General features: G+C 51.5%; 1 protein-coding gene across 1 annotated transcript in view; it reads left to right on the top strand.

The window, feature by feature from the left end:
- The window catches only part of ADGRG3 (adhesion G protein-coupled receptor G3), a 23090-nt gene extending 12443 nt beyond the window's left edge, over positions 1–10647 (top strand). The window contains exons 7-12 of the mRNA XM_011971820.1: positions 1685–1785; positions 1925–2037; positions 5645–5925; positions 6103–6196; positions 7316–7599; positions 10058–10647. Of these exons, the coding sequence (XP_011827210.1) occupies positions 1685–1785; positions 1925–2037; positions 5645–5925; positions 6103–6196; positions 7316–7599; positions 10058–10167 (983 nt within the window). The 3' untranslated portion in view covers positions 10168–10647. The remainder of the gene's footprint in view (positions 1–1684; positions 1786–1924; positions 2038–5644; positions 5926–6102; positions 6197–7315; positions 7600–10057) is intronic.
- The last annotated feature ends 2274 nt before the right edge of the window (positions 10648–12921 follow it).

The raw sequence follows: 12921 nt of genomic DNA, 5'->3' as shown, positions 1-12921 counted from the left end.
AGAGAATTGATATGTATAATATAATACATATTATATTAATATTATAATATAATATAAGCTTAATTATATCTTCATAGTCCCCCTTTTCACAAAAAGTAACAAATTCACAGATTTCTGGATTTAGGATGTAGTCATCTTGGGGGTGGCTCAGACATGAAATGGAGGATCAGCATCTTACAGTTTTGCTGCTGTGCTAGTTGTTAACAGCATCTGATAGGGTCATTTCCACCATGGTTTAAGGGCTGTTTTTCTCTGAAGTCTGTTCCAAAAAACCAGGTCTCCAGATTTTTTTATTTTATTTTATTTTTTTGAGATGGAGTCTTGTTCTGTCACCCAGGTTGGAAAGCAGTGATGCGATCTCGGCTCACTGCAACCTCCCCCTCCCTCCTGGGTTCAAGCGATTCTTCTGCCTCAGTCTCCCGATTAGCTGGGATTACAGATGCCCGCCACCATGCCTGGCTAATTTTTGTGTTTTTAGTAGAGATCAGGTTTCTTCATGTTGGCCAGGCTGGTCTCAAACTCCTCACCTTTGGTGATCCTCCTGCCTCAGCCTCCCAAAGTGCTGGGATTACAGGTGTGAGCCGCCACGTCCAGCCCAGGTCTCCAGAATTTAAGTCATGCAAGGGTTGTTTAGGATAATGTTGAAGAACAGCTTCTCCTACCTATTGATGATAAAAATGGGTGTATTGTACCAGTCCCTTAAAATAGTTGACCATGTCTTCTTGGAACAGGGTGATATCTACATTTAGAGGTAAACTTTCTAGACTCCCAAGCCAGCCTGTTACTAACTCATGGGTAAAGAGTTGCTAAACCCCAGAAACAGTTGATCTCATTATCAATAAAGCCAATGGCAATACCTTAGGCCACAGAAGTTTGAGAGTCTTGAAGAATTTTGGTAATTTGAGTTTTAGAATTTCATTATTTCTTTCTATCTTTCCTGAATATTGGGAGTGATATGGACAGTGAAGTATCTGAATGTGTCAGGGCTCTGTAAAGCTCTTTAATAACTGTCCCAGTAAAATGAATACCTCTATCACTAGAAAGATAGAATTCCCCTGGTTGGAAAGACCGTATCAAGTATTTTTTCTTTCCTCTCTGCAATTTCTCTCTATCCCATCTAGGCTTTCTAAAGATTTTGACAATGACTCACAACTAAGAGCAAGATAAGAGCTTAAAATCAACCATAAGAACTTTTTTTGTGTTCAAAGAAAAGTTTAATTTTAAGAGGCAATTGAGTTTTGAGGGTTGCTGGCCAGCTGGGGAAAAAAAGGGGAACAGATAAGAGAAAAAGATAGGGGCAGAGGGAAGTTTAAAGAACATAAGATGCAGGATGAGGAATAGTACCATAAAGACTCTTCAGTTTTGAGTTGTGATTTAAAGAGAAATATCATTTTAAGTTTTCATTTTTTCCTCTTGGCCGGCCAAGAAATCACTTCAGGAAGCTATTTTGGAATTTGAATTTTTCCCTTCCCTTCCCTTCCCTCCCCTCCCCTCCCCTCCTCTCCCCTCTGTTCCCCTCCCCTCCCCTCTATACTCCCTTCCCCTCTGTTCCCCTCCTCTCCTCTCCCTTGCCCTCCTCTCCCTATATTCCCTTCCCCTCTGTTCCCCTCCCCTCCCCTCTATACTCCCCTCCTCTCCCCTCCCTATATTCCCTTTCCCTCTGTTCCCCTGGCCTCCTCTCTAGGGCCCACTGGAGACTGGGCTTCTGAGGGCTGCTCCACGGAGGCCGCGCCTGAAGGGACCGTGTGCTGCTGTGACCACCTGACCTTTTTCGCCCTGCTCCTGGTAACAGCCCCCTCCACTCTGATCCCAGCCATCCCAGGGACTTCCAGCTCCTGCCCAGGGGAGGGGGCTGCCTGGTGGTCTTGGGGTATATGAGCCTGGCCTCCAACTGACGTAGTCCCGGTTCCTGGGTCACCCACAGAGACCCACCTTGGACCAGTCCACAGTGCACATCCTCACACGCATCTCCCAGGCGGGCTGTGGAGTCTCCATGATCTTCCTGGCCTTCACCATTATTCTTTATGCTGTCCTGAGGTGAGTGATCCCCACCTCCCCACCATGTCTCTCTCCCACCCTCAAGGGAGGCAGCAGGGCAGGGTGGGAAGCACTCAGGTTGTGCAGCCTCTGACTGATGTCCTCTCCACACATTAGTGTCTTCATCCCAAAATAGGGTTGGGGGTTGAAATGTGTCAGAGCTATTTCAGGAGCAAGTGGCAGAAATTCAACTCAAATTGGCTTAAACATAATAGGGAATGTGTGGTTCACATAACTGAGAATAGCAAATAGCAAATAGGGTTCATGTAATTGAAAAATCCAAGGTGCATGGACTTCAGGCAGGGTTCAATCAAGGGGGAGTCAAAAGAGGTCCCCAGGACTTGATCTCCTTCTGCCTCTCACAGCTTTGCTCACTTCTTGACAGTCACATCGGGCAGCCTCACCACCCTCAGGGGCCCTGGCTGCCTCAGGATTGCATCGTAGGTCCTCAGCTGCTTAGGCAGAAATAAAAGAGATCTCCTTTCTCCAAGTATTCTAAGATGAATCCCAGGATTAAGAAGGGTTTAAAAAAAATTTTTTTATTTTGAGATAAAACAGAAAGCTGCAAAAATAGTGCAAAGAGTCCTGTGGTTCCTTCTCCCAGATTCCCCCTATGGATACATCCTAGACAACTATAGTTCAATATCAAAACCAGTAGCTGGTGGTACAGTACTATTGACTAGAACATAGACTTTACTCAGTTTTCACAATTTTTTATGCACATTCATGTGTGTGTGTGTGTGTGTGTGTGTGTGTGTGTGTGTGCAGGACATATCGTTTGCTGAGCCCAGTCCAAAATGAAAATATAGAAGGCCGGGTGCAGTGGCTCATGCCTGTAATCCCAGCATTTTGGGAGGCCAAGGCAGGCAGATTACCTGAGGTCAGGAGTTCGAGACCAGCCTTGCCAGCATAGTGAAACCCTGTCTTTACTAAAATACAAAAAAATGAGCTGGGCGTGGTGGTGGCACATGCCTGTAATCCTAGGTACTCAGGAGGCTGAGGCAAGAGAATTGCTTGAACCCAGGAGGTGGAGGTTGCAGTGAGCCGAGATCCACTGCACTCCAGCCTGGGCAACAAGTGCAAAACTCTGTCAGAAAGAAAGAAAGAAAGAGAAAAAGAGAGAAAGAGAGAGAGAGAGAAGGAAGGAAGGAAGGAAGGAAAGAAAGAGAGAGAAAGAAAGGAAGGAAGGAAGAGGGGGAGGGAAAGAAAAGAAAAAGAAAAAGAAAATATATGGCCCCTTATTCAAAAATTTTTAAGAATGTCAAGATGGCGACAGTAGAACATGAAGTCGTTCTGCATATGGGGCCCTACACAGGTCACGTGTTCATGAAACTGGCCCTGTGTGAGCATGTGTCTGTGTGTCTGCGTGCATCAGCCTATGCAGTTTTATCCTGTGTATACAGTAGAGTGGAGTCTTACTGGTCTAACTTGGACCATGTGCCCATGCCTGCCTGGGTCACTGTGGTCAAGGGCTGGAATACACAGATTGGCCGGCCAGGCCACATGCCTGCTCTTGGATTTGAGTTAACAAAGAATCCCTGGCCCCTGACCTATGTTGTGCTTGAGAGTGGGGATGGGCATTCCTCAGGGAAACCTGGGGCTGTGTCCAGAAGATGGGGGAGTGAGTGCAGGACAGGCAGAAACAGCAGAGAGCACTGCAGCCTCGCTCGCCTGCGCCCAGGCCATGGCTGAGGGACCCACAGGACCTGCCAGCTTGAAGGAGCCTAGGGGAGCTGCCAGTTCCCCAGCTTGTCCTGTCCCCCAGCCTCCTGGGGGTGCCTGGGAGTGACTTGAAGCAGCCCTTGGGTCTCCTGTCCCCGCCTCCAGGGCCATCCCACTGCCCTCTCCATGTGCCTCTGTGTCAGCATTTGGCCCCAGGCCGCAGGCCCCACTAGGCCCACCCACTCCATCACAGACCAACCCATGAGTGTAAGTGGTGTCCCTCACCCCCACCCTCCAAGCCATGGCCTAGGACATGGTCCCGGTCCCCAACAAGCCGAGTGTGACTTGCCAGCTGGCTGTGTTGCTGGACCCTGTGAGCGGGGCTTGGAGCGCCAGGAGGAATTGCCACCAGCTCCTCAGGGTGGGGCCTGGCATCTCAGGTGAGGTGGACATGATCCCAGATGCTCCTCCAGGAAGCCCCTGGCTCCCCTCCCTCGACTGAGAGCCCTTTTGGATCTGGTTTGCTAAGAATTCAAAGTGGGAGCTCCAGAGAGAGGGAGGTGAGCCTGGTGAGTCACTGGGCAGGGAGTCTGGAGCCCAGGGTTGGAGCCCCTGCCCTGCTCTGTGACCCTGTAAGACTCCTCCTATCCCTCTCTGAGCCTCACTCTCCTACTGCATTTTCGGCTTCATGCACCCACCCACCTGTCCATCTACTTCACCAGTGAATCCATGGCCCCTCCAGGGTTAGGCCTGAAGTTCACAGCATGGGAGAGACCTGAGGAGGGAGAGAATGGGGAGTTACACTATGCTGCTGGGAAACGTCCAAATCAGCTCAGGCTAAGGGGCATTCAGAGACGGCCTCCCCAGAAGGAAACATCCAAGGGGTGTTTGAAAGGCAGAAGAACAGGAGTCAGGCAATTAAGGTGGGAAGAGCTGGGGAGCAGGGAAAGGCATTGAGAGCAGTGGGAAGAGCACTGGCAGAGTCTGGGAGGTGTGAAAAATCAACATGCATTCAGGAAACTGCGAGTTACATGGTTTGGCTAATGCAACTGTTACTGCATGGTGCTGCGAAGTTCCGGGCTCTTGGTGCCCTGAACAAAGAATTGGATAAGACACACAGAGAGAGCCAAGCAAAGCAACGAAAGTGTATTCCACGCAGTATTCCACTCTCAGAGGGGGCGAGTGGGCTGACCTCTGCGAAACGAGATCAGCCTCACCTTGGTGTATTTGAGTCATTCCAGGTGTTTTTTCCTTCTCTTCCCAAGGCTGCCTAATCTCTAGCCAGTGTCTGGCTTTTGACTGATAGGTGTGTGTTGTTCAGTTACTTTGAGCCCTTGTGCACTTGTGTGTCACCTCCATCCCATAATTTTAAGTACATGCATGATATGCAACCCATATGCATGAACCTTAAGTAGCTAATTATCATACAGGGTTATGTGAAAGATACTTTTTCTCTCTAATGCAAATGCCCATCTCTGAAGAGCTGCCCCTTACCGGTTTGGTCTGGATCTTCCTGGCCATGGGGTCCCTTTTTTGTATCACTTTTGTCTTGCCTGCTGAACCTCTGCTTTTCATCTTGCTTCTTGCTCACCCACCCCATTCACCTTGCTTCTATTCTCTGCTTTTACTTATTCTGCCCTTTATCCAACTTTTAATTCCCTTTGCTATTCTCCTGCCTCATTTTCCGGCCTCATTTTCCCTATTATCCTGCCTCACATCGATCAAGGGACGAGGTTGGTAGGATCCGGAACCCACAGGGCCCCACATGCCATGAGAGGCTCCTGGACTTGAACCTCAGGACATTTCCACTCTGTCTGCTGGCAGGGCAGAAGCTGGCAGTGGGGGTGGAGAGCCTTGGGCTGTTTGGGGTGGACAGGCCTGGATGCCTCATGAGCGCTCCCCATGGGAGCTGTGGCCCCTTGGGGCCTCTTATTTCTCTCCCCAGGCTTTCCCGGCAGAGGTTCAAGTCAGAAGATGCCCCAAAGATCCACGTGGCCCTGGGTGGCAGCCTGTTCCTCCTGAATCTGGCCTTCTTGGTCAATGTGGGGAGTGGCTCAAAGGGGTCTGATGCTGCCTGCTGGGCCCGAGGGGCTGTCTTCCACTACTTCCTGCTCTGTGCCTTCACCTGGATGGGCCTGGAAGCCTTCCACCTCTACCTGCTTGCTGTCAGGGTCTTCAACACCTACTTCGGGCACTACTTCCTGAAGCTGAGCCTGGTGGGCTGGGGTAGGTGCTGCCTGGATGGACAGAATAAACAGCCGACCCCGAGGGTGCAGAGGGAAATAGCACTGGGGAGAGAGAGGAGGGGCTCCCAGAGCTGGAAGGATGGCCATCTGGAAGGGATGTGGAGGAGGACGTGCCAGTAAGCCCCAGTGATGCCATGCCGCTTCCCCTTGTGCCCAGGCCTGCCTGCCCTGATGGTCATCGGCACTGGGAGTGCCAACAGCTATGGCCTCTACACCATCCGCGACAGGGAGAACCGCACCTCTCTGGAGCTGTGAGTGGCGGCTGTGGAAGCAGGGGCGATGCCGCATATCGGGGCTGGAGAGAGGTGGGGAGACGAGGGATTTCTAGGAAAATCTAGACCAAATGTGTCAAGACCAGAAGAATCCTCAGATCCAGCTAGCTCATGGTACAGAGGAGTAAACTGAAGCCTAGAGAGACAGAGGAAGTGAAATGAGAGAGGGGGCCTGAGAAAGGAGAGGGAGAACTGGACCAGAAGGCAGGATGCCTTACTCGAGCCTACATGGCACCTTGAGGCAAAGTAAAGAAGGTACCCTGTCCGCATGCTGGGTGTGCAGCCTGGAGAGTGGAGGGTGTGTTGGATTTCAGTCCCCACCTGCTGCCCAGCCAGGTGTCCTTGTTCAGGCCACCACCTGCCCAGTGATTCCCAGTAGCCCTGGGTCTAGTCCGGGCTCTGCCCTGTCTGCTGTGTGTGTGACCTTGGCAGGCCCGATCTCTCCCAGGGCCTCAGTCTCCTCATCTGCACCATGGGGGAACTGATCAACATGCTCTTTGAGGCCCTTTGCCCCTGCAGTGCAGGGGGCAGTGGAACTGAGTTCAGTTTCTAGACTCCCACCTTGGGATCCTTGGCGCACTCATCACTGGGCCCATGGCTCTCTGCTAAAAGGAGCTGGGAAGGCCTTAGACCTGTCCCCAGGGCCTCAAAAGCAGGGGCCCCAGGAGCCGGGGAGGTCACAAAGGTGCAGGCAGTGGGCCGGGTGGGGACTGCAGTGAACTGGCAGTCACAAGCCCATCTAATTAGCGGCCAGTTACTATCCTTCAGGAGGGCATCCACAGAGCTGCCAGGTGTATGATTTTATAGGAGAAGCAGAAATCTAGGTATTTGTACCAAAGCTTCTGATTTTAAAGGCGGCCACTAATTCAGTTTTTTCACAATGTAATATGGGGCAAACGAAACATGTCTTTGAGGTCATTTTCGCATTAAAGAGACTGGAGTCTGGTGATGGCCCCTCCCACAGCGGGAGAGCCAAGGATTGATGGGTGGAAATGGGAGAGGCACCTACACAGACAGAAAAGCTCAGCCAGGGGACTTCCTGGGCTTGCTGGCCGGAGGTACCACTCCCAGTCCCACCACAGGTGTCCCCTCCTCTAGATGCTGGTTCCGTGAAGGGACAGCTATGTACACCCTCTATATCACCGTCCACGGCTATTTCCTCATCACCTTCCTCTTTGGCATGGTGGTCCTGGCCCTGGTGGCCTGGAAGATCTTCACCCTGTCTGGCGCGACAGCGGTCAAGGAGCAGGGACAGAACTGGAAGAAAGTGCTCACCATCCTGGGCCTCTCGAGCCTGTTGGGTGTGACATGGGGGTTGGCCATCTTCACCCCATTGGGCCTCTCCACCGTCTACATCTTTGCACTTTTCAACTCCTTGCAAGGTGAGGCCCCTGCACCAGGGAGGTGATGGGCTGTGTTGTCTGTCCCAGGAGGTATTGGGAGGTGGGGAAGAGGGTGGTTTGCAAAACACAGGACTCTGGTCAGGCTAGCTCAAGTCAAGGATGTTGATTTCAAATATTCAGAGCAAGGGTCCAGGGCAGCAAAGTCTGGCTGCTGTATTAGTCCGTTTGTGTTACTATAATACGAAGGAATACTGGAGACTGGGTAATTTGTAAAGAAAATGGGGTTAATTGGCTCATGGCTCCACAGGCTGTAGACAAAGCACAACACCAGTATCTGCTCCTGGTGAGGCCTCAGGAAGCTTCCAATAATGGTGGAAGATAAAGGCGAGCCAGCATATCACATGGCAAGAGTGGGAGCAAGGGAGTGGGGAGGCGCCATGCTGTTTTAAATGAGATCTCACATGAACTCCGAGCGAGCGCTCACTCATCACCAAGGAGATGGTGCTAAGCATCATGATGGTGATATGGATTCATGAGGATCCACCCCCATGATCCAATCCCCTCCCACCAGGCCCCACCTCCAACATTGGGAATCACATTTCAACATGAGATTTGGAGGGAACGAACATCCCAGACATATCAGCTGCCTTCATGGGAGCTGCTACCAGGATCAGAAAAAGCCACCCAAACCAAAGCAGATACGTTCCCCATCGTTTTCCTGGAGCTGTGGAGTCTCTCACCTAGTGTCTGTGAAAACTCCTTCATTCTCTCTCCACTCACCCTTTACTACCTATGGCCCCAAATGGTTACCCAACATGGCCACCATAACCCTACCTGACCTTGCAAGTTGGGTGTCCATCATGCATCTCTGGTCCAATCAGCAGTGACCAGAAGGGCACAATCATGTGATCTGATGTCCACATGACATGGACAGGATCTCCAGAGATCTATAGAGGTAGGAAGGAAATGCTTGCTCCATTTGTTACCGGCCCCCACAGGGCCCTTCCTCTGAGATCCCAGCAAAGGGGTAAGAGCAGTGCATGGGTTAGGGTTTGTATGTGCTCTCCTTTTTCCTTACATCCACAGCTCAGAGAGGCATCACAGCCTGACTGTGTGTGAGAGAAACAGCCAAGACAGGAGTGATGAGACTCAACCTGTTCAGAGGAGTCACTAGAAACCCAGGCATCCTAGATTCAGCGGGTACAAGCCCCCAAGACTAGAGCTGGCTCCCAGTGCCCCATGAAACTTTGTGGCTTAGTGGCTGGGACCAGGCAGCCCTGGGTCCAAATCCTAGCCCCATCCATGACCCAGCAAGTCACTTGGCTCCTCCCATCCTCATTCATCTCGAAATTGGAATAATCCCATACTTATTTTACCAGATTGTTTTTTTGTTTGTTTGTTTGTTTGTTTTTGAGGTGGAGTCTTACTCTGTTGCCTAGGCTGGAGTGCAGTGGCACGATCTCAGCTCACTGCAACCTCCACCTCCTGGGTTCAAGCAATTCTCCTGTTTCAGCCTCCTGAGTAGCTGGAACTACAGGTGCATGCCACCATGCCCAGCTACTTTTCGTATTTTTAGTAGAAATGGGGTTTCGCCAATTTGGTCAGGCTGGTCTCAAACTCCTGACCTCAGGTGATCTACCTGCCTCAGCCTCCGAAAGTGCTGGGACTACAGGCGTGAGCCACTGTGCCTGGCCTGCCAGATTTCAAAATGAACAATGACAATGAATATGTGGGAACCACTAGGTCTTCAATATGTGGGAACTATATCAATTGTCACAGAAATTATGACTGTAAGGCCATCTGAGGCTGTCTCCAGATGGAGAATCATGAATCCATGCCTGAAGAATCCCAGGGGTTGATGGTTGGGGAGAAATGCAGCTTGAAACGATAGCTGACCTTGTTACTCTTTCAGAGGTTACCTTAATAGGTAAGCCTGCACACTTCACTCTACAAAGTTTCCACTGGGTCTGGATTATTCTGTTACCTCCTCTCTTCCTCTCCAATACAACAGACCCCTTGGTATACTTGAATTGTCCATTGAATTCTTCTCAATATTTGTCACGTATATAATGTTTCAGTTACAGATTTCCTTGAAACAGAGTTTTTCTAAGTCATGTTCTATACTTACTATCATTTCTTGCACCCAGCACTTTCCCTTTTCCTCTTGCTGGAGTGCCTGCCATAATAATCCTTTATAGAGGGAGTGATGGTTGTTTTGCATGTCTGAAAATTCCTCTATTTTGCTCTTTCTTTTCTGTAATAGGCATATGTAGATATTTTATTTGAAGGTCTCTGTTTTTCATTTCCAAGATTTCTATTTGGTTCTTTTTTATTTCATTTTTGAAATGGTTGTGAAATGGTTGCATTTTTGCCCGACTTTCCCAGCAGTTATTGAGTGGTTACAGTGGGTCTCCTCCCTCTCAGCAGCCACCAGCCCAGGCTGCCCCACTCCCTGGCACCCCTTTCCAGGCTCACTGAGGCCTCTCCTCCCTGACAGGTGTCTTCATCTGCTGCTGGTTCACCATCCTCTACCTCCCAAGTCAGAGCACCACAGTCTCCTCCTCTACTGCACGACTGGACCAGGCCCACTCCGCATCTCAAGAATAGGAAGGCACGGCCCTGCAATCTGGACTTAGCTCTGGCTCGCTGTGTGACCTTGGGCAGCTCTGTGCCTCCCTCTGGGCCAGTTTCCTTCTCTGCACAATATGGCTGGGGAGGGAGAGGATGGGACCAGGTTTGACCGCGTGGCTTCAGAGATCCCCTCCAGATCCAACTGTAGGTTCAAGAGTCCACATAAGCAGGCTTGCAGGGCTCTAAAGTTCCTATAGTCCTGAGACCCCCTGCCAGCAAAAAGTGACAGTCACCTCCATGCCCTACCCTCATTGCAAAGCCCTCACCCACATTCTGGTCTCAGCAAGGGAGGAGAGTCTGTTGCTGGCGTAACCCTGGAAGGAGCCCCCAGCCTCTCCCCTCTTCCTTGTCACTGGCCTCCCACAACTACCCCTATGGTTGCCTGTAACCTTGAGGGGCATTCAGGAGGCCAGCATTCCCTCAGGCATTGGGGGTTTGTTTTGGGGGGTGGGAGTTGATCCTCCCACCCAGTCTGCCCCTGGTCTCTGCCCATCCCATCAGAGCCCACCCTCCTGGAAGAGACCCCAGTGTTCAGGGTGCTGGCAACCCTGCAGGTGTCCAGGGACACTGCATTTCAAAGAACCATTGAATGGGTGAGCTACCTTGGGCAAATCCCCCACTCCCGACTCTGACTGCCATGTACATGGGTGGCCCAACCTCTAACCTGCTGTCATCATAGAGGTAGAAAGCAAATGATCTGGGGCTCAGCACACCTGGGGGTGCTCCCACTCATTCACTGTGTGGGGCCGAGGGGCGAGGGTGGGGTTGAAGGCTCCCTGAGCAGAGGCTGGGCATTGCCACTAGAATCTGAGCTCCTAGAGAACAAGGACCTGGGTGGCCTCGCTCACTGTTCCAGCCCAGGCCGAGCACAGGGCCTGGCTCATGGCAAGCCTTGAATAAATATTTGTTGGCTGAATGAGTGGATGTATGAGTTTGGCATCAGCCTGGCAGAGCCCTGAGCCAAGCGGGTGTCTCAGGCCAGACCTAGGTTGGGCAGGGCACTTCCAGCAGCTGGGGCTCCATGTCACAATCGCATGCAGATTTCTCAGTAGGAAACAAAAAGAGGCAAAAATAGCAGAGATGGGGGTAGAGATACAGAGATGGAGAGACAGAGAGAGAGATTTAACAGACAGGCCGACACAAAGAGGGAGAACGGAGGCAGAGAGACAGATGCAGGGAGATGGCAGCCCCACGCCAGCTCCAGCGACACTCCCTGCGTGAGGGGAGCAGTGCATGTTGACATCATTCCCCTCCCTGGAGCCTCACCGCACAAGTCCATCTCTCACTCTACCCACAACTTACCAACCATCCTCCCTACCCGGCCCCCAATCCTCCCCAGGGAGCTCTGTGGACTGTCAAGCCCTGTGTGCAGGTGAGAAGTTATTGTCACTATTAGGCCTCCCCCAACAGCCTCGGAAGCTGCAGGCTGCAGCCCACCTCCCCGTCCAGATGGTGGGTGCTGTTGTTGACTGCAAATGGATGCGCTTCGCTTCCCCTCCCAGCCCGGCCCGCAAGCAGTTGAAAGACAGGAAGGCGGGCCCTCGCCTTATGCAAGTCGCTGCATTCCTGGAAGGGAAATCCTGGGGTGTGAGTATTTCATCAGGTGAGCCATAGGAGCAGTTCTGGTGGACAAACTTGGTGTGTTTTGGGGCTTATCCTCACAGACATCTGTGTCTCACGCTCAAGGTCTCGACTCCCTTATCTCAAAGGCTCGGGGTTAGTAACCTGAGAAACAGCTGTTCCACCATCTGATAGGTCTGGGCTTAAATCCTGGCTCAGCTGCTTAGGAACTGTGTGATCCTGGGCATGTTACTTCACCGCTCTGAGCCTCAGTTTCCCCGTCCATAAAATGGGGATTATCAAGTCCTCACCTCATCCTGACAGCATTAAATGAGGCGACAGAAATAAAGTGCCCTGCACTGACTCTGCAGGAGTTAGTCAGCTCCCCGACCCCCCCTTGATTTAAAGAAAGACCAGCCAAGGGTAATGGCACAAAGAAATGGAGGCCCAGACAGGCCCAGCCACCTGCCCAACTAAGGTCACTTCATGGGCTGGGCTGAAACTAGGGCCAGGCCTCCCCAGGTTGCCCCCCTCGGTCCCTGAGTTTAAGGATTATCACCTGGTCCTTGGCTGGGCTTGGTGGCTCACACCTGTGGTCATAGCACTTTGGGAGGCCAAAGCAAGATTACTTGAGCCCAGGGGTTCAAGACCAGCTTGGGCAACACAATGAAACCCCGTCTCTACTAAAATACAAAAAAAAAATTAGCCGGGCGTGGCAGCGTGTGCCTGTAGTCTCAGCTACTTGGGAGGCTGAGGCAGGAGAATTGCTTGAATCTGGGAGGCAGAGGTTGCAGTGAGCCGAGATTGCACCACTGCACTCCAGCCTGGCGACAGAGCAAGACTCCATCTCTTAAAAAACGAAACAAAACAAAACAAAAAACTTATCTAGGCATGGTAGCTCCTTGGAGGAGGAAGCAGGAAGACCACTCGAGCCCAGCAGTTCAGGACTGCAGTGAGCTATGATGACATAACTGCACTCCAGCCTGGATGACAAATTGAGACCATGTTTTTTAAAGAAAGGAGGAGGAGGAGGAGGAGGAAGGAGGAGGAGGAGGAGGAGAGAAGAAGGAGGAGGAGAAGGAGGTGAAGGAGGAGGAGAGGAGAGGAGAAGAAGGAGGAGGAGAAGGAGGAGGAGGAGGAGAGGAGAAGGAGGAGGAGAAGGAGGAGGAG

Source organism: Mandrillus leucophaeus, unplaced genomic scaffold (assembly GCF_000951045.1).
Source record: "Mandrillus leucophaeus isolate KB7577 unplaced genomic scaffold, Mleu.le_1.0 Scaffold125, whole genome shotgun sequence".
Taxonomy (NCBI): domain Eukaryota; kingdom Metazoa; phylum Chordata; class Mammalia; order Primates; family Cercopithecidae; genus Mandrillus; species Mandrillus leucophaeus.
The sequence above is the reverse complement of the archived record's forward strand: the minus strand, read 5'-3'. Positions and strand labels throughout refer to the sequence as shown.